General features: G+C 45.4%; 1 protein-coding gene across 1 annotated transcript in view; it reads right to left on the reverse strand.

Moving 5' to 3' along the window:
* The window catches only part of atp2a3 (ATPase sarcoplasmic/endoplasmic reticulum Ca2+ transporting 3), a 36,220-nt gene extending 15,949 nt beyond the window's left edge, over positions 1 to 20,271 (reverse strand). Inside the window, exons 1-8 of the mRNA XM_056593875.1 lie at positions 19,888 to 20,271; positions 10,591 to 10,608; positions 10,163 to 10,245; positions 6,286 to 6,390; positions 5,498 to 5,636; positions 1,321 to 1,401; positions 815 to 900; positions 52 to 516 (exon numbers count right to left, since the gene is read on the reverse strand). Coding sequence (XP_056449850.1) covers positions 52 to 516; positions 815 to 900; positions 1,321 to 1,401; positions 5,498 to 5,636; positions 6,286 to 6,390; positions 10,163 to 10,245; positions 10,591 to 10,608; positions 19,888 to 20,005 — 1,095 coding nt within the window. The 5' untranslated portion in view covers positions 20,006 to 20,271. The remainder of the gene's footprint in view (positions 1 to 51; positions 517 to 814; positions 901 to 1,320; positions 1,402 to 5,497; positions 5,637 to 6,285; positions 6,391 to 10,162; positions 10,246 to 10,590; positions 10,609 to 19,887) is intronic.
* Between the last annotated feature and the right edge of the window lie 244 nt (positions 20,272 to 20,515).

The following is a 20,515-nucleotide window of genomic DNA, read 5'->3' on the forward strand; positions in this document are numbered from 1 at the left end:
CTGCGTCCTATCCTAGTCAGCGATACGTGGGTGCAGGCGGACGCCACTCACCCTGCAGACAGACATCTGGTTGGTGGTGAGGGTGCCCGTCTTGTCGGAGCAGATGACCGAGGTGCAGCCCAGGGTCTCCACGGAGGGCAGGGAGCGCACGATGGCGTTCTTCTTGGCCATGCGCCGCGTGCCCAGCGCCAGGCAGGTGGTGATGACGGCGGGCAGGCCCTCGGGGATGGCCGCCACCGCCAGCGCCACGGCGATCTTGAAGTAGTAGATGGCGCCGCGCATCCAGGAGCCGCCGTGCACCGGGTCGCCGAAGTGGCCGATGTTGATGACCCACACCGCCACGCAGATGAGGGAGATGACCTTGGACAGCTGCTGGCCGAACTCGTCCATCTTCTGCTGCAGCGGAGTCTTCTCCTGCTCCGTGGCCGCCATCTGGTTGCGGATCTTGCCGATCTCCGTGGCGACGCCGGTGGCCACCACCACGCCGATGGCGCGGCCCGACGCGATGTTGGTGCCCTGGGGGAGGGGGACGGGTGGAAGGGAGGCAGGGGTTGAGGAGGAGCGATTGTTAGTGCTTTGCAAACGGGGTTCGACCACAGAGTCTGCGGTCTGCCCTTGGGGCTACGCGGCGTGAACCACTGAGGGGACCCGTAGACCTCCGTGAGCGACGCGTCTCACCCCTACATTCTCATCGACGTATCCAAAACACTGCATTTACCGTGTTCGTTTTTTATTAATACAACACGACTCGTGTGTCGGGATGCGGTCACAAAGAGAGGAGGGGCCGCCACTAAGGCCCCGTTAGGGCTCTTACCGAGAATAGCATGTTCTTTTTGTCCTGGTTGACAGATCTGGGGTCTGGAACGGGGTCAGTGTGTTTGATCACTGACACAGATTCCCCTGAAGAAGAGGAAGAAGCACCGGGTTATTTTCTGTACACCAAGCGAGTCAAACAAATAGGCCCTGACAGAACTTTTGAAGGTCATGGATGAAGAAAGCGTGGTGAATAACGGACAGGAAATCATTTGTGTTTTTTCTGCTAAAGGCATAACCTTTTTACCCAATTTTTGCAACGTTACGCTTCAATTTGTATACATGATTATTGTTTGGGGGTCACTGTGCCTTAAACTAGAATTGCCATCTTTTAAAAATTGGGTGAAAACACTATTTAGGTAAATGCCACACATGTCATCATTTTATTATGTTAGATAATTAATTTCATTAAAAGACAACAAAGCTGACCTTATCCATTAGATAATTCCTTTTGTTCAAAGACAACCAAGGTTAGATCATGTGTTTCGATGAAGGAGAAAGGGGCACCTGTGAGAATGGACTGGTCCACGCGCAGGGTGGTAGACTTGATCGAGGTCAACCGGATGTCTGCAGGCACCTTGTCTCCAACTACACAGCACGTTGACAAAAGAAGCCAAGGAAGTACACAACGGTGAAGTTAAAATGATGCGACACCGAAATAAAGGGGGGACTAAACCAGGGGACACATTTTGTTAGCTCAGCTCTTAAGATAAAAGAAAATAGAAAATAATGTGTTGCGGTTTTATAAGCTGGCGTTTCAGTGCGTGACGCAGTGACAGTGGACCCGGGGGCTAGGGAACAGACAGTGGGAGAGGTCCACGCTCCAGCCCGGTGACCCTACACAGGAGAGGCAGGGTGAAGCAAACAACAGCTCGATACAATGCCTCGGTTCATGTTCACGCTTTGGAAAAAGAGAAAGAAAACAGAAGGATCGATGGTGCCTACTCCATCTTGCTCTCTTTGTTCCCTCTGCTAATCTGCCCGCCTGGATAACACCATCGCTCAGAGGGGCGCGGAGACAAAGAGAGAAATGGAACTCGCTTGAAAGATCTCTGGGACATAGATAAATAAATAAATGCCCCCTCGTCGTTGTGGTATATTAGAGCTATATTTCTCTCCCGTTATGCAAGCATTTGTGCCTAATGCCTTACAATGTTGTTATTGCTTTACATTTGTAGGGGCTTGATGTAAAGTTGTTCGACAGTTATGTGTTCTTGTTCGTCAGAGACTGGACGGGGTAATGGATAGATCCTTTCAAAAAACGGTGTCTCGTATGTAAAATCAAGTAATATACAATTATTCTCAACTCCGATGTTGCATCTTTGTAGCTAGTGTGGAACAGCAAAGGTCTACAACCTCGTGTCCCTGCTGAATTGTTTGAATTAATGTATTCCTAACGTTAGAATCGCTTCAGGACTTCCAAAAATGATGACACAAGTTAATCATGGACAATTATCCATCGTTTCCGTTTGCTCTCCCTCGCTCCTCATGTTGTTCTTTTCACAGACCGCCTGAAACCTGATTGGTTTCTCAAATTGAACTCTTGAAATTTCATCCATTACTCTCGAAACCCCATTATTCCCCCCCCCCCCCCCCCCCATCATTCTCTCTGGCTTCACTACTTTTTTTGGCATTTCTGAGGCGGGCAGAAAGGAAAACAATCAAATAAGCAAGCCAGCCTGTGAGCAAGCAAATGTGTTTTGTGTTGTTGAGTATTCTGTGCCCTCATTTGCATATTCCTCCACAATTTCCATCATCCCCCCCCCCCCCCCCCCCCCCCCAACAGCTCTCTCTTGTTTGTTGGGACGTTGCAAAGTGTGGACAATGTGGGAGATAGTTTCGGGGACATTGGTGGTTTAGTTTATTTGTAGTCAAATGCCGGTTTAGTGGGCAGCCAATTTGAGGTTTGCGAAACGCCTACCCGCAGAAGGCCATGCTTCCAACACACACAAACACACACACACACACACACACACACACACACACACACACACACTTGTTGTTTACAGTTGTACACCAACACACATAAAAGAGTCACTTAAACATTACTCATTGTTATTGTTTTTCTTTAATGGTTGCGCTGTGTGAAGTTCATTCCACTGCACATCCATTTAGATAACCAGTAACCACTGAAGTGGACCGAAGCGGTGGCGTTAGGCCTCTCCAAAAACAAATGAGAACATTAGACCGTTCAGGCTGCTGCAGTACGTCCTTCCATTTGGTACATTTGGACCAAAACCTCAAGGTGTTGCGTAACTTCTTTGGCACTGCGGCCCGGTGCGTGCTGGAGAACCATGATCGGTGCATGGGCGTGCGCGTGTGCTTGTGTGTGTACGGAACAGCTCACCGTAGGTTTCCAGCCCTGTGTAAACGCTCTTTTGCCGAAAGCCTGGCTGAGTTACTACTCATAAATACATCCAGGAAAGTTCCAGAAAGTATATCATGATTTATGGTGCTGGCCTGGGGAAGCAACCTCCGTTCGGAAGACTGGTGCGCTACAGGGTAGGAAACGCGCACGCACGTGCCCGTGTGTAAATTTATTCATGTTCTTCGCTCAAAGGCACCCTCAGTCAACGCTGTCTTTTTCCGAAAAAACCTTCACAGGGCTTATTTGACCCCAAAGCATTATGGGTTCCCATGGAACAAACGCAGCAGCTGATCTGAGGCCCGGGAGCGAGCCAGGGACGTGATGAGGTAAACGTCTAGTTGTTCTTAGTCAACAAAGACCGACCAAGTTTCACTCAATTTATCACACACACACACACACACACACACACACACACACACACACACACACACACACGTCACCTTGCTCATGTTTTTCCCACTATACAAACTCCTCATAGCAACAGCATCATATCATGCAGACTGAAAGTCTATATTTAATGCTGGGAGTAAAAAAAAATGGCTTGATATTAAAAGAAGAAAAATAAACGTCAGGTCAAATGATCGCTGATTTACTTGGCAATGATAGAGCTTAGGGTTGAAGTGACAAGTCTGACCATTCCCTGCCATCGAAAAACGCTTCTTTTAGAGAATCGTGCCACTGGCTGCCATGTTTCACAGGCAACAGTGTCTCTCCGTTAGTGCCTGTCACTCATCGTCTTTGTGTCAGGGAGGGGGAGGGGGGGGGGGTAGCCTCAGCTGGCTCAGGGAGCCATTGTTATGATGTGGCTGAGTAGGGGCGGCAAAAGGCTGCAACATGTCCGTCCCCCCTCAACAGACTGCGTATCCTTCAGGTATGTTTGGGGAGGGGGGGCGGGGGCGGGGCCTAGGGAATGAGATTGAAGACAACGATATCAGACGGCGTTCCTGTACGAACACAGCGTAACGGTTCTCTGCGTGTCGCAGTTCGTTGAGTCTTACCGAAGCGAGCACACAGGCGAAGGGAAATTCAAATGTGAGAAAAATAAAAAATAAAGCATACAAATAATGGAGGGGTGTCGTCATGGCGACACCCGGGTTGTTGTGTAATTGTGGCAAGGGAGACGGCCGTGGCGGAGGTAGAGACAGGAGAGCGTCGGATTTCAGAGCCCATCTGTGCCGACTTGTCTTTGTGTCTTTGTGTGTGTGTGTGTGTGTGTGTGTGTGTGTGTGTGTGTGTGTGTGTGTGTGTGTGTGTGTGTGTGTGTGTGTGTGTGTGTGTGTGTGTGTGTGTGTGTGTGTGTGTGTGTGTGTGTGTGTGTGTGTGTGTGTGTGTGTGTGTGTGTGTGTGTGTGTGCGCGCGCACACTCGTCTCGGTTGGACAACTTTGGCTCTGATCCTCAGAATTCCGATCATGCACACGCACGCGCACACACGCACACACACAGCAATGTTTCATTTTCCATCCCAGCTCCATAACAGAAGGATTTTATTCATTATTTAGCCGTTATTAATATCGCCTCATTTCCTTTTTCATTCAAAGCATCCACAACAGCTTCTGAGTGACTACCAAAGCGTGTTAAAATAATAACTTGTCCCTTTAAATCTCCACTCAGTGTATAGAAATAGAGCGGGGCGATGACTGCATTGCAGTAAGCACCCGGTTCATTCAGAGCCAGCGAGGCTCCGCTCTGCCTGCTGCACGTACCGGAGCGCGGCGATGCCAGCGCTTATGAATGAAAGCCGCATCTCTCATTCACAACCTGAAGGCTTCACCGTCCTGCTGTTTCGTGAGAGGGGCTGCCAGCCGAGCCAGTGAGGAGTACAAGGGATGGGCTTATAAGTTAATGAGTGCACGGTGTGATGCATATTTAGACATGAATGTAGCGTACCTAGTTCTATGGGAGCGAGTGAGTGATTGTGTCATGCACAGATGTTCTGGAACCAGAGTGACAACGGGTCTAATTTTAGACTAGGCAGCCGACACATAAGCGAGCTTAGTGTGTGTGTGTGTGTGTGTGTGTGTGTGTGTGTGTGTGTGTGTGTGTGTGTGTGTGTGTGTGTGTGTGTGTGTGTGTGTGTGTGTGTGTGTGTGTGTGTGTGTGTGTGTGTGTGTGTGTGTGTGTGTGTGTGTGTGTGTGTGTCTCATATGTGGGGCATGGCAAGGGAAACTGACAAACATTGAGCAGTATCCAGGTGGTGAGACTGAGAGGATGGAAAGAGCAGGAAAGGGGGAAAGCTGTGGAAATTTAAACAGAGGGGGGCACACACACACACACACGCACACACGACTGGCCCGGCCGTGGTGCTGGTGGCTCACCTGCAACCTCCACTACATCTCCGGGGACGATCTCTCGAGCCTTGATCCTCTGGACGGCCTTGCGGTTCATCCGGTACACCTTGCCCATCTCGGGCTCATACTCCTTCAACGCCTCAATGGCGTTCTCAGCGTTCCTCTCCTGGGAGAGAGAGAAGCACAGAGAGTCCATGGGGAACCCCGATCAGAACAGGACGAGATCCGGGGCAGGGTTTGAGGGGTCTAGGCAGTGAGGCGGGGGGTTATGATGTTGAACAAGGCAAGGCAATTAAAAAATAAAATAATGATAGGCTTTCTTGATCCCCGCTTTTTAGAGAACTATCCAAGGAAGGCAGCATCAATCAAAACGCATCTTGATTGATGCAATATGCCAGTTTGCAATGGAATACTGTTGAGTGGTATCACATCTAGAATACATTTAATGAAACAATAAAAGGTAAATACTTTAATAATAGGATCACATTTGAAGCAGGTTGACCATCTTGGCCCTTTTTGCCTCCGCATAAATTATATTTTCTATTTTATAACTCCATAAAAAGCTGTCTGGAACACAATGTAAAAAAAGAAAGTTCAGAAGGGTAACATGTTTCAAATATTAACTCATTCTAGCCTGCATACCAAGATCAAGACCCCCAAACTGAATCTCTCACACACACACACACACACACACACACACACACACACACACACACACACACACACACACACACACACACACACACACACACACACACACACACACACACACACACACACACACACACACACACACACACACACACACACATTACCTGCCAGACCCCGATGACGGCATTTGCGATGAGGATAAGGAGGATGACGATGGGCTCGACGAAGGCGGTGGTGGTCTCCTCACCGTCCTCGAACAGAGCCAACACCTGAGGGACACATAGCCAGGTCGTCATGACGCTCTCCCATCACAACACAAGTAAAGCTACAACCTTCTCGGAACCATTTTGTCTGTTGAAACGGTAGAACAGAAATGTTGAGAGACTTCCACTTTCTTGCGGAGGATGTGATGATGTTATCTCCAAGATTTTGAGGAGGAAAAAGTCAAAATACGAGTGTGGACCCTAACCTCAGTAACCACTTCCTTTGGCACTGGTCAGCGAGAACAGGCTTGATAAAGGCAGGAGATATACTTTAAGTGCCTGCCTACTTCTCCAAGCATAGCAAAGACGATCGCTCCGCTGAAAGGTAATTGCCACAGAGCAAGGGGTCCCAGCGACATCGTGAAGTCCTGCATGGCGAAGAAAAAATAGATTTTCTTCAAGGCAACGAGTTAGCAGAGTCGACAAGAGTAATGTAGTGAAAGTGAGAAAATCTAAATTCAGCTAGAAGCAGCTCCCATCTCTCAGGGGAAGGGATAAACACAAGAGAGTGCCCGTCTGGAGCTTTGTGTACTAAGATCATTACATTAAGAGTAAGTTCATTCAAGAGCCACATGAGGGACAACTTGGTTGCCAACAAGTCTAGTCTACATATTCATTTGTCAAAAAGAACCATAGTACACCGGAAGCCCATTTTATATCACAATTGATAGGAGAAAGAAAGTAAGCAAATGCAAGAAGGAAGAGATTAAATCCTTTGTTATTTGGGAGAATTTACTAATTCTATTTTAGTTATTCATTTTTTGTAGTTAGGTGCGCCATATGCCCTCATCATTCTACAACTAATAAAGAAATCTTTAACTATACAAACAAACTAAGACTTGGTCTGTCACAGCATGTACCCATGGTGGAATATACACTCGGGTATACAGCGCACCTCAAGCTGTTTCCATGGTAATTTAGAGTATTCTTACCTGCCACACACACACACACACACACACACACACACACACACACACACACACACACACACACACACACACACACACACACACACACACACACACACACACACACACACACACACACACACACACACACACACACCTTTTTATCATTAAACGTTTCTTAGAGTAGGAGAGTGAAAGTTTATCAGCTTTATTAATTACTTACTTGCTAATGGGCAAAAAAAAGTTTTTCGGTTCTACAGCTTACAAAATAAGCGGTTAAACGGAAATTAGTTGGAAATGTATCTTATTTATAAACACTTAAATTAAACCACACCGTTAAAGGCATCACAATCCCAACCTGAATCAATAACTCGCATTTAGTGACCATTGATAGCACACATTTACAAATGCATGTTGCAATCGTTTTTAAACAGCAAAACCATTTCACTATGAAGAAATTTATGCAAAATCAACATCAAAATAGAGCTAAACAAATCAACATAATCTAACCACCTTTCCCCGGAAAAGTGCATGACCATGCATCGTAGGGGTGGGTATTGCCAAAGAAGTCACGATTCGATTCGTATCACGATTCACATGCCACGATGCGATTCTATCACGATGCATCGCGATACTTGAATTATTGCGATGCATTGCGATGCATTGTGAATTTTCACTGAACACTGTTAAAAGAAAAAATTAAGCCATTACCAGTGGCTGACTGGCTGTGTATGATCTGGATAGTGTGTTCAATTGATAACCCAAAGCAACTCAATTCATACATAGCTGTATTTATTGAAACGACTATTACTGGATACACTGACAAGAAGTGCTAAGGATCTATAAAACTTAAAATAACAAAATAAGGATAATCAGTGCCGTTTACATGGCCTCAGTGGTCCTTTAAACCAATGAAATGAAAACATTCAAACATTTCCCCTTTTGGAAGTAGCTGCCATTATAACAACAATATCATTTCATAAACATAAAAGGACAAACTGATGCCACAAAAAGTCAATAGGCTTTATAAAACTATATAAAAAAAAATATATATATATATTTTTTTTTTTTAATTATTCATTTTTTAAAATTAATAATCGATTCTTGGCGTCAACAATCGATGCAGTAGATCGTGAAAATTAGAATCGCGATGCATCGTCATGACGATTATTTGGCACAGCCCATCGGCACGGGTACGGTTCCCTGTCCTTCGCCTTGAAATGTAAAATGAAAAACCTCATCATCCATCCACCTTTGTTTCATGCAAAACAAGCGGTGATGAGATCAGATATCAAGCCCCGTTCGGGAACATTCGACCTGACAGACAAATGAGCCAGGTGCCGCGGTCCCACCAGCGCGGCGCTTCAACCTCACACACAATCAGGGACCCCCTGAATCAGAGTGGACAGGCGGCGGCCGGTTCCGGCCGTAAACACGGGCCCGGGCGAAAACAAGACCATGGAGAGGGCACTCAAGGGAGGTTCAACACGGATGATCTGATTTCACAAGGGTCTCAAAATGTTTGGATCAAAAAAAAAAAAAAAAACGTAGGAAAAACGGAAAAATTGACACTAAAGAGTCACGGTGAAACAGAACACCAGTGATGTTAAGATAAGAGGGTAACTCTATGCCAGGCCGCTATAGAACGTGCCCTATGTTGTCATAGTAGTATTAGGAAGGCATGGCACGCTTGCCAAGCGGTGCAGCAGAAGAAGGGCCCCGTTCCACAATAAACAACACATTTAAAACCACCATCAAGAGCCAATTTACATAAGGGAAAGGCAAGCCTCTGCTCCAACGCCCTGAGGGGGGGGGCTCGCTCCAGGCCCCAGGGCACACTGGAATATACATTATGTCATATACACAAAGTTAGCGGTTTTCCGACACTCAGAAATAGCCCGGAGATTCCAGCCAGAGGCTCCGAGGTGGACTGTAATAGACGGAAAAAAGTCATTATGCAGGGAGGATTCCCCGGCAACCAGCTAATCCCACCACCTCCGCCGGCTGGCTGGGACCACGCTCGCAGTTTAAGGCCTTCTGGAGAGTTTACCAGCGTTGTGCCTGCAATCTGCCCCCCCAGTGTCGTCGTCGTCGTCCCCCCCCCCGCCCCACAGCGAGGGGGGGGAAATCCTTTGACAATGAATGGAATAAAATTGTCTGTTGACATCTTTACAACGCCTTTATTTGCCATGCAGTAACAGCAGAGCGCTACCGGGCCGAGTCAACATCCTCCTGAACACAACGGTTGCTGTAAAAGCCTCGTCAGTCCTGCAACACGCGTTGTGTACATTGGGAAAATCCCCATATCGAAATCGTTTCGGAAGCGTTAATAAAACTCTGACTGCTCATTATGAATTCCACGCAGACAGTCATATTTCTCAATTGTTGGCACACGGCTGAATCCACCGGTTGGCTTCACGACGGAGGCGATCCTGCAACGCTCGATCGATCATGGCAAGTTTTAAAGAGATGGGGCAGGAAAACGGATGGGGAGAGAGAGTTGGCCGGACTACAAGACGAAAGCACTGCCAGATCTACTGGTTAACCAACTCCCACTGCATTGCATTGCTTGAAGAACTAAGGGTTTATCTGACAAGCGTTTATTATTTTGACTCATTTGCAGGATAACGTATCTCGGGTCCAAACGTCGACTCTTCTTCCAGATCACCATTTTTATTTTTTTCCACATTTAGTTATTTCTTCATTTAGCATGGTATCCTATATATGCCTGAAATGCATCTTCCAGCCCTCATACAGTAATATGATCTTGATACTGAACACGTCGTCTTATCGTTTGTTTGAATACACTTTCTGGCTGTTGGGTGACAGTTCAAATTGCACAGCGAGAGAGCGTGTAGGTTGGTACTTACAAAGGACACGCATGCAGCGAGCAACAGGATCCGGACCAGGAGGTCCTCAAACTGCTCCGCCACCAGCTCCCACAGGGACTTGCCTGGAGAAGACACACACACACACACACAAACACACACACATACACTCAACATGTTTCCACGGGATCATGGGGCGTGACCATGTTTGAGTACTTGTTGACTTATATTCCGTCTGTGTTTGATTTGGCCAAATATCAAGAAGGAGTCAAGAAGTTAAGCTAAGAAATGTTTAAGGAGATCGAATAGGGTTAGGGAGTGTTCTTCTGTTGGTGGAGACATGTTGCACACGTCTAAAAGTTTACCAAGGAGACTGTAGGGAAAACAATTATCCCCAGATCAGGATATATTTATCAGGGAGGGTGAACAGCAATATGGTAGTGATTGAAGAAAAAAATATATATTTTTACCTTCTTCAGCAGGGAGCTCTGTTGGAGGTCCCATCACACCAGGATGGAGGGATGAAGGAGGGAGGAGCGAGGAAAGAAGGAGAGGTCAGAGTCATTGTAGCTTTTCAAACAGAAAGAACAAAAAACATAGTACCGTAACTGGATTCATTTTATCTGTTGAACAAAAGAGTGTGTGTGCATGTACCTGTGTGAAGGTCACAAAGAAACACAAATAAAGCTAAAACTGTACATACAATGAAGCAGCATTATGTTTAAGAAGTGATGCCAATATGGTAGGAATAAAATGTACACATACAGAGAGGAGTGGCCGGAGTTCAGTATTCAAATTGTACTTTATTCATCACTATTAACACTATTCCGAATTGACTAAATCTCAGACATTGCACTGTTTGCCATATTTTAGCTCTGCTAGCTATTTTAAGCAACTTAGTACAGCTTGGTTTAGCACAGCATACAGTGCCGCTGCTAGCTATTTTGGGGCCCTAAGCATAACTCCTTTATGGGCCCCCCCCCCCCGAAAAAAAGGAATTGGTTTCTGCCAGTTTAACATTTTATTAAAATGCAAAAGTTAAATCTACTTTGTAAACACAGTTCACAGAACAGCCAAAACATACATACAGTACACACACAAGTATTGGAATGTCCAAAATCTTTTAAATTAAATAGTTATCCATAAATACAAACTTAAAACCAGAAGTATACAAGTAAGAAAAATTCTTCTATGAAGCAAAGATTTACAAGCAGAAACTATTTACACAAATATTTACACACTTTACTTTGTAAACAGAGACAGCCTATACGCACAGCGTATAGGCTGTATAGCCCCTACGCGCAGCGCGTAGTGCGCGTTATGGGAGCGGCGGCACAGCATAGCAAAGCGGCAAATTTAAAAACATCTGATGAGCGATGAGGAAGAGGTGATGAAGCCACTTCAACATTTTTCCAATTTGGTTTGGCTTTTTATACCCCTCCCTTCCCCTCCACCATGCAGCAGAATTAACTGGACCACATGGGTCAGGCAGAGCCTGGAGCTAAATACATCCCATCTCTTTCCCCTCTAAACATCACCCATTTCCCGCCAGTGGAAACGTGGAGCGTTCCCTCTGATGCGTTTCTGACCAAGCGTGAGTTTGGAGAGTGGTCTGGTCTGCTTTCAACGGCACCCACGGAAAACATGTCCCGAGCATCGGAAATAAATCAGTTATTTGTTTTATTTAAAATATCCTTTGGCTCCTGTCAGTGCTGCAGCGTGAACTGAAGAGGACTGTGTGCGTGTTGCCACTAGCAACCAAGAGGTTTGTTTTGGTGGTCGGATTAAAATATCTTCAAGTTAATTGCCTGCCTTACAAACTAAGTTAGAGCAAAGACTGTAAAACAAACAATGCAAACCGACTATTAGATATCCCACATAAGAAAAAAGAACGGAATTGGTTGATAACAATATGTTCACATGAAAAGCTAATATTCTTTTATAAATTTCACTCACATTGCCAAGATACAGCAAATGGTGGTGAAGACATTCATGACATACAAATAGCTACTTGAAACAAAAGAAGACTATACACACAAAGATGAGATCTAAATGTTCCTAATCATTGACCCACAGTGGTATTGAAATCATGTTGCATGCTCGTACAACGTCAGTCTGGCCAATAGAAAGGGCAGACAGGCTGGTTTAACCAAGGAGCAATGAGTCAACCCATCTCACTGGAGTCCAGTAGGGCTGTGTGTTGTTATGCATGGGCCATAGCAATGTTGCATAGTACGCACTCTGCCCACTTCAATAGGATGTGATGGCGAAGGCAAAGAAGGGTCAGTCACCGACATCATGTCTCACCTTTCTCACTCGATACAAAACAAAGACCCTTTTTCTTCAGGGTTTGCATTTATATATAATAATATAAAATAGCACAATGTCTGTGTTTCCAATATCTAGCAGTACTTCTGTGAGTGTGTGTGTCTCTCTGAACTGCCATTGGCAAGAAAAAATGTGCAGGAGAAATGAGCACTTTCTGTTGCTCCAGTGGTCCGGGACCGTCACCCACTGCCTTTACTCCCCTACACTGTGCCTCACTGTGCCTGTAGCAGGTTTTTTTACGAGGCTGGCTGGCTGGCTGGCTGGCTGCACCCCCACTGGTGTGACAGGCTTCGACAGGCTGTCAAACGCGGTAGAGAATAGGGCATAGAGGAGGAGGGAGGAAGAGAGGGACAGAGGGTCGAACTGGGCTAGGGAGGGAGGGGGGGGAGAAAAGAAGGAAACAGAAGGAGGGACCGTACGGTAATGGAGGGCCGTAGGGAGGGAAGGAAAGAGGAAGGGAGGGAAGGCGAGCTGGTGTTGGTTAAACGGGGTTCCCCGGCTTCCCCCTGCCAAGGATTCCCTCACAGTCATCTGGGCCCTGTCAGCTCTGGCCTTCCCAGGCACATTCCCTAGTGCTGACTCTCTCTCTCTCTCTCTCTCTCTCTCTCTCTCTCTCTCTCTCTCTCTCTCTCTCTCTCTCTCTCTCTCTCTCTCTCTCTCTCTCTCTCTCTCTCTCTCTCTCTCTCTCTCTCTCTCTCTCTCTCTCTCTCTCTCTCTCTCTCTCTCTCTCTCTCTCTCTCTCTCTCTCTCTCTCTCTCTCTCTCCAATGAATAGTGAGAGCCAGCTTGTTTACGGCCCTGGAGCGAGGTGTGTAGAGCGGAGGGGAAACACTTCCTGGAAACCGTCGCCAACAACAGTTAACAGTCAAAGGGTGCTTTCCATGAGAGTAGGGTGGTGGTGGGGGGGATGACAGAGATATATATTATATATATATATATAAAAGAGAAAAAAAACAGGTAATCTAACCGTCTGCCAGCTCTCAAAAGGGAGCTGGAGCCTTTTCTGACCCCACTCAATCCTCTCACGCACAAAATAAAAATTCACCCACCATTAAATGCCACATCATGTTTGGTTCGAGTGTTTTCAATCGTGTTGCCGTGGTTACTTGACTCAAAAAACTGGGAAAATAAATGTGGTTTTACTATGTCCTGAGCTGAGGTCCACCAAAATCCACCAAAATAATAGTTATGCAATGGGCAGCCTTGAATTAAATACAACCAGCGTTCGAAACTGCTTTCCAAGACCTTGTTTACAACCTCTGTAAATGTTGTAGATTGCACCCAGGTTAGCCAATAGTAATTCAGCCTCCTTATTTATTCTTAGCTTTTCCATATCGGTATAAAATTACAAAGAATACACAATGGTCTGCACTTACTCCAGACAGTTCAAACTGAACTCGCACAAAAGAGACTGAGGCTTGCTCCAAGTGGAAGTCCTGGAGTTCCCCGCTGATTAGAACAGGGGTGCTGGGAGACACGACTAGTGACCCCCCCCAACCCCCCACCCCCCAGTGACAGTGACCCAGGGTGCGATGACGTGGAGAAAGTGCCATGCACAGGGGGAAGGAGTAACCTAAAGATAGCTTCTGCTGTTGTGACACCACTAGATAAAGCTTGCTCACGTCCGTCACATAGAAAGTAATTTATAATTACATGTTCATGATTAAAAAAGAGTGAAAAATACAAAAAGGTATGAGGTGGCATTGGCAGAGAGGCGTGTGCAGGTCTTCTCCTCCTCTACGGGCATTGAGGTCACTCCCATTGGTTAGCGCTGTAGATTGGGATCAGGGTATGAGAATAGGGCTCATTTGTAATTTATATTTGATGTGGTTAATCCATTCAGACCCTCTTCTGGGCCAGTGAATTCATTACCGTGGACGACCGCAGGGAGAAGCCAGCCCTTGCGTGACATTAGGAGTTAACGTCATGGCATTTAGAGGAGACGTTTCATATTCCCCAGCGGAACGTGGTCAGGATCGCTACCCCCTCTACCAAACAGGTCTTTCTACCTTCACTAGCAGAGCTGCAGCGTGAAATATTAAGCACATATAGTGAGAATATCTGCAGATTGTTCTTTTTTAACGGGACAATGAGGGACCCTTGGGCGGAAAGGGATCAGTCTGGATTCATCACATGCATTCAGTTCTGGGGCCAAGTTCTGGTGTTGCTTGTAGCAGAAGGAGGCAAGTCAGGAGGCTCACGTTGTGAGTAAGTGAAAGGGGAACTTGCATGTAGAAAAGTTTCCGTTCTGGTGTCTGCCCGTGTTTAATCATATGGTGCGCACACACACATACATACACTTTAAATAGCAGTTCAACAGAAACAAGAAGTTCACCACTATCGGGTACAACGAATTAGGAACCATGTCAATAGATCCGTTATCATTTGTTGTCCTAGAGCGACATGTTCTTGTTCCATATAGGCTGGCCTTGCTAGATTCATTGTGTCAAAATTGTGCCATCTTTCGTTGTGACAGAGCTGCTTCTTTCTGAAGCCTAGGATATTTAGGCTTATCTAAAATATACATTTCTAATTTCAGAAGACATAGACACAAATGTGAGTGGAGTAGAGAAGAAGTGGAAGGAGAGAACGTACCCCGAAACCGTAAAACTACATCTTTTCACTTTGGCTGTGTCACATTGACCTCGAAAAAGGTAACTGGTAGTCAACAACAGGAATTAATAACTGAGCTATAACATTAGCCAAATTTGAAACAGAGTTTTTTTTCCATAGCAACACGATAAAGCTTAGTAGTCCTGCCATTACAAAACGCTTAGGTAAGCTGTAAAGTCAATGGGGTGGAGGAGCAGGTCATGTCAGAATTCTACTTTATCCTCAGATTGGCAGTTGGTTGCATCTACAGCAAATGGAACCATGTAGGGTTCCCAGTGAACCCTACATTTACTATGACATATTTGGAAATTAATTGTTTGTAGGAGTAACTTTATAAATGGCATGGTGTTGAAAGTAATGCAAGTGAGGCGAAAGAACATTTAAACTCTGGGCCCTAACCTCAACAATCTCGTAGTTTCAGTTTATTTTGGGTCTGTTATCCAGAACACTGTTTTCATTCAATGCGATGAAGGGTACAGCAGAAAAAGATTTGACAGTTCACAAATAGAGTAGTTCCAAGGTTAAAAAAAAAAAAAAAAGAAGAAGAGGAAATTGGTTTGTACTATTACCATGTTGCGGCAATATCCTACTGCAATCTATTGCAATTAATATGTAGTGAGTAGTCTGCTCAAAGTAGGGCAGAATGCAATATCATGACATAATAATAAAACATAGATCCCCTGACGAGGCAACTGGCTGCCTGTACCTCTCTTGCAAAACCAAACAAAAAGGGAAACATCCAGCCAGTCAAATGCCGGAAAACACCATTTAGTCACAATTAACAGACACCTATATCCAAAGTTTACAGGGGAATTATTTTACATGTTAGTAAGGACGGGAGCAGGTGTAAGTGTAGTAGGTGTGGGCTTAGACATCTTGCTTATCAAGGACGCAACAGGTAGACGGCAGGAAATTGGGGTTCGAACCCAAAACCTTTGCAGCTGGAATACCAATACCCCGACTACTACACCATCACCACTCACTGCAAAAGGGCTTGTACGTCGGGCTTGCACGTGAGAATGCAGGAGGGCGAGGGCCTCATCGGGTAGAGAGTGTACCACCAAGGCTCAGTCCTGATCGCAGCGACCCGGGTTTGATGCCCGCCGCGGTGCTTTGCTGCATGTTCTCCCCCTTTCTCCCATACCTTCCGGTCTATCTCACTTTATGTAAAAATCATAATGGGAAACTCTGTTGCCGGTACTCCTCCATATTGAGAGGACTGAAGAGAGTCCGCAGTGATGTCAAATCCTACTCACATAAACCGGGACAGAGTCTAATGAAATCTTTGTTTTTCTTTGTCTCACATGAGAAATGCCATGGCAGTGTCAAACACAACAATGTCTCCCCATAAAGACAAATCGTTTCACATTGAATTACTAAACAATGACCCCAAAATAGCCATGCCTACCAACATAACAACATTCCAATGCTAGCATTCTTTCAAAAAAGGTGGCGAACGTGATGATCATGGTGAATCCCGATGTACATTCCCTACACACATACATACACACACATACGCACACACACACGCCGTTATCCTCAACCAATGGATTTTTGGTTGAGTGGTAACTGCAGCAGGTGGGAGGAGGTACTGTCGACGAGCGACAGCTCAACGCAGCATGGCGGTGCTTCCCTTCTGCGCGCTGCGCAGCTGGGGCAGCGAACGCGACCGCCCACTAGGGGACAGTGACTCATCTCCCAAAAGACTCTGCCTTACTTATTGAGCTGCTCAACTGCCATTTTCTACCTTTTTACTCTACACGAAAAAAGGTTGTTTATATCATTTTTTTGCTGCTAAAATGGAACAGGAAATCAAAGCAGAGAAGGTGTGTATTGTGATACGTGCTGGCAAGAAGCTAGCAGAGAACCATAACTGAAAATTGGGTTGAAGTCAGTGGAGCGGAAAGCGTCATGCTGCGAGGGGTAGCACAGGAAGAGGGAAAGCATGGTGTCTTGCGGGTAGATAGAGGAAGTTGTAGTGACTTTTCCATTGCTTCAAGTCAAGTGCAAGAGAGATGATGTTTATGCAGTATAAGCATTAACAAATACTGTAGACCTAATGACGAATAGCCAGAGGGAATAGTCGGAAACAGTTTGAGACCACCTTAATGAAAGAATATAAAGAGCTTTGCTTAGGTTCATCATTTTGTATTTGCATGTTTTACAGTGATGCAAGAGACTTAGCATTCTCTTAAGTCAGTGTTCAGCTTCTGATGGTAAAATGAGTAAGATGTCACATTCTGGGTTGGGAAGGATGACCATACGTTTTTCAGTACCTTTCAAAGCGGATACATCGGCCAGTTAACTCAATGTTAAAAAGTTCATGACATCTTTCCTCGAAGAAAAACATGCCCATAACATGCAAATCATATTCAAGTTCCCTAAATAGGCAGTGGCTGCATCACTGATTCAATCAACAAACCTACTTCTCACATACATCCTCAAAGAGAGAGACAAGCCAGTGACTAGAGGATGTAATTCATGGAAGCAAAGCAAACAAGCACATCATTTAAGCCAGGATTCTCTGTCTGTGCATGTTCGCAGTTCAGGGCGGTAAAGAACATAGTTTACAGAGGCCCATGTCCTAGACCCCAGTTAGGTAGTGGACAAGCCAGCAAAAACGAGGCGACAATGTCCCAATATAGCAGAAAGCCTGGACGACACACTTCCAGTGCCACCCAGAGCCTCGTCCTCGCTTCACTCAAGCACTTGCAGCACAACCATAAAAAATGTCCTTTGTGTAAACAATTAGACATTCAAAGAGATGCGTTACAGGTTGACTTTCAAAAGAGGGAAAATAGAGATGAATCAATGACGGTGATTAAACAAAAAGGTATTTTATAATGCAAGCAGAAAAGACAGAGTGCCGTTTTAATGCTTAGTGGGTATGCTAAATGTAGCCTTAAATAAGCATACTTACACTGAGGTTATGCCAAATCGTTGAGTGAACATGAGGCTTAAGGCATACATTCGTCAAATTACTCATCTTGTTGTCAAGGGAAATCACCCGTTACGGTGTTCAATCATTGACTTTTAGATCCATTTCTCTACATTATATAAACACTCGTTTTTGACCACACACACACACACACACACACACACACACACACACACACACACACACACACACACACACACACACACACACACACACACACACACACACACACACACACACACACACACACACACACACACACACACACACACAGTTCTAGGACGTGCTGTCCAGGTCACGACTGCGCTCTCATTCCATTCTTCCTGTTCTCAAATCTACCTGCGACACTCAAGAGGAACAGCCAATAAAACCCTCTATGGTGCTGTGGTGCCTAGTGAACCGCTAGTTCTCTGCTCCTCAATGGGTTAGAGCTCCGGTCCCAGTAAACTCTACCCTGTAGTGGCAGAAGGGGGACGTTCAATAACAGAAGATACATATACCGTACACACACATAACACATATATCGCTCTGTGTTAACCCGTCCTGCGACGGAGGTGGTGTGTGTGTGTGTGTGTGTGTGTGTGTGTGTGTGTGTGTGTGTGTGTGTGTGTGTGTGTGTGTGTGTGTGTGTGTGACGACACATCATCCACTACTCTCTACATACCGAGGCAGCAATAAAATGCTTGAGGGCATTGCAACTAGTTTACAATTTTTTTAAAAAGGGACAGGCCATTGCGTGTAGCGGCGCTATCTGAGCTATCCGTTTGCACATACAGCCAGGAAGTGCACGTCCAGAAGTGAGAGAGAGAGAGAGAGATGATATCTGTGGTGGAGACGTTTTCTTTTTCCATGAAGTCATCAAAGGCCCCTAAGTGCAGTGCTGGGTGCAACAAAAGGGCTACTGTTTGATTGGGACAATATGCTGCTCTACTCACACAGCTTGGCAACACATGCAAATTACAAAAAGGGGCTAGGTAGCCCTACCGGGAAGGAACTAGTCCAGCCTGTCATTGTGCACTTTTAACACATCAGCTTTGGAGCAGGTATGTGAAACTTGGTCTGGGATTTGCCCAAATAAAATATAACATCAACAGCTTGTATTCTAAAGCTAGAGCTGACTAGTTTGTTTGCAAATGGTAGGATATACAGTACATATTTTAAAAAGCAGAGCACATACGCACAAACACAGAACAGTACTCTTAATGTATCTCCACCCTCACTGAGATTAGGTAATATGAAACGGAGTTGTTCCGTTGTAGAAATTTGAAACAGGTTGCTCAAGTTTTTTCTTCATCTCCAAACCAATATCTGGCACTGTGTATTACTACAACACTTCCTTGTGTCAGCGTCAAAGATCGCAACTCATCCGTTTATCTTCAAGTTTAGCAGTATCTCGAATGAGGTTAAAGACATCATATTTCTGTATGATATCCTATAAGTGCTGCTTTATCATATTACGAGTTCACCTAGAATATTGTTTATTGGCAGAGTGAAAATGAAAGATGAAACAGCGTGATCAAGCAGAAGAAAGATTAAGACAAATATTATAAAATATGAACAAGAAATCATGCACTCTTCAATCAAATTGCGGTTCATTGTTAGGATTATTGATCCAGTAGCCTGTGTCCGACAAGGTGCATCGTATCAATGCGCAGCCTCATCACACGGTCAACTTTAACCAGCGAAACGTGCCCTCACCAAACCCACATCATCAAGATGGGCTGTGACTTACTGTGGGCATCTCGAGTGAAAAACAACAACGTACCGAGCAATGTGAAGGCAGCATAGCATACAGGTTAGCCTTGTCTATTTAAAAATATATATATAATAAATGCGCGTACGTCTTGAGTTGCACATAGAAAACATATCGGGGGCGGGAAACTACTCACCGTTGGGTCCATATTTCTCCAAATGTGTCTTCACTTGTTCCAGTGTCAGCCCAGTGTTTTCGTTGACACCGAAGTTCTCTAAAACTTCGGTTGTCGATTTAGTGTGCGCATTTTCCATCTTGGTGGACTGGCTAAACAATTAGAGCGAAATGCATGTAGTTGTTAGAAGCATCTATTATGACAACAAGGAGCAAACGGTAACTTCCACCAATGGACTGTTTGAAACTGTCGAGGTCCGTCCGTCGGGACTGTCAGCTCTCCCCTCTCGGCAAGCCCGCGATACCTCGGGTTTACCTCCTCGGCTATTGCTCAACACAGCAGAATCCGGTTCCTACTTCATCACCGTCTGAAGGTGTGCTGCAGGCTGTGTCGCTGTCGTACGAGACCGCCTCTTTGGTGAGGGCGCGCCTTTGAACACTCCCCCTCGAGCTCCTATTGGCTATATTTACCTGAGAAGAGTGTAGTTCCCTAAGTTTTTTTTTTGGTAGGTCATGAAGCTGAGTGTAAAGAATGCATGAACAATTTCTTTGTTCGCCCGAGCAAAGATGAAACTCTTTCCGTGCACAGAGGATGTTTTAAAATAATGTCTTGTCTGATAAATTGTCAAATAGGATTTCCTTTCAAAAAA

The sequence above is a fragment of the Gadus chalcogrammus genome, chromosome 7 (genome assembly GCF_026213295.1).
Source record: "Gadus chalcogrammus isolate NIFS_2021 chromosome 7, NIFS_Gcha_1.0, whole genome shotgun sequence".
Classification (NCBI taxonomy): Eukaryota; Metazoa; Chordata; class Actinopteri; order Gadiformes; family Gadidae; genus Gadus; species Gadus chalcogrammus.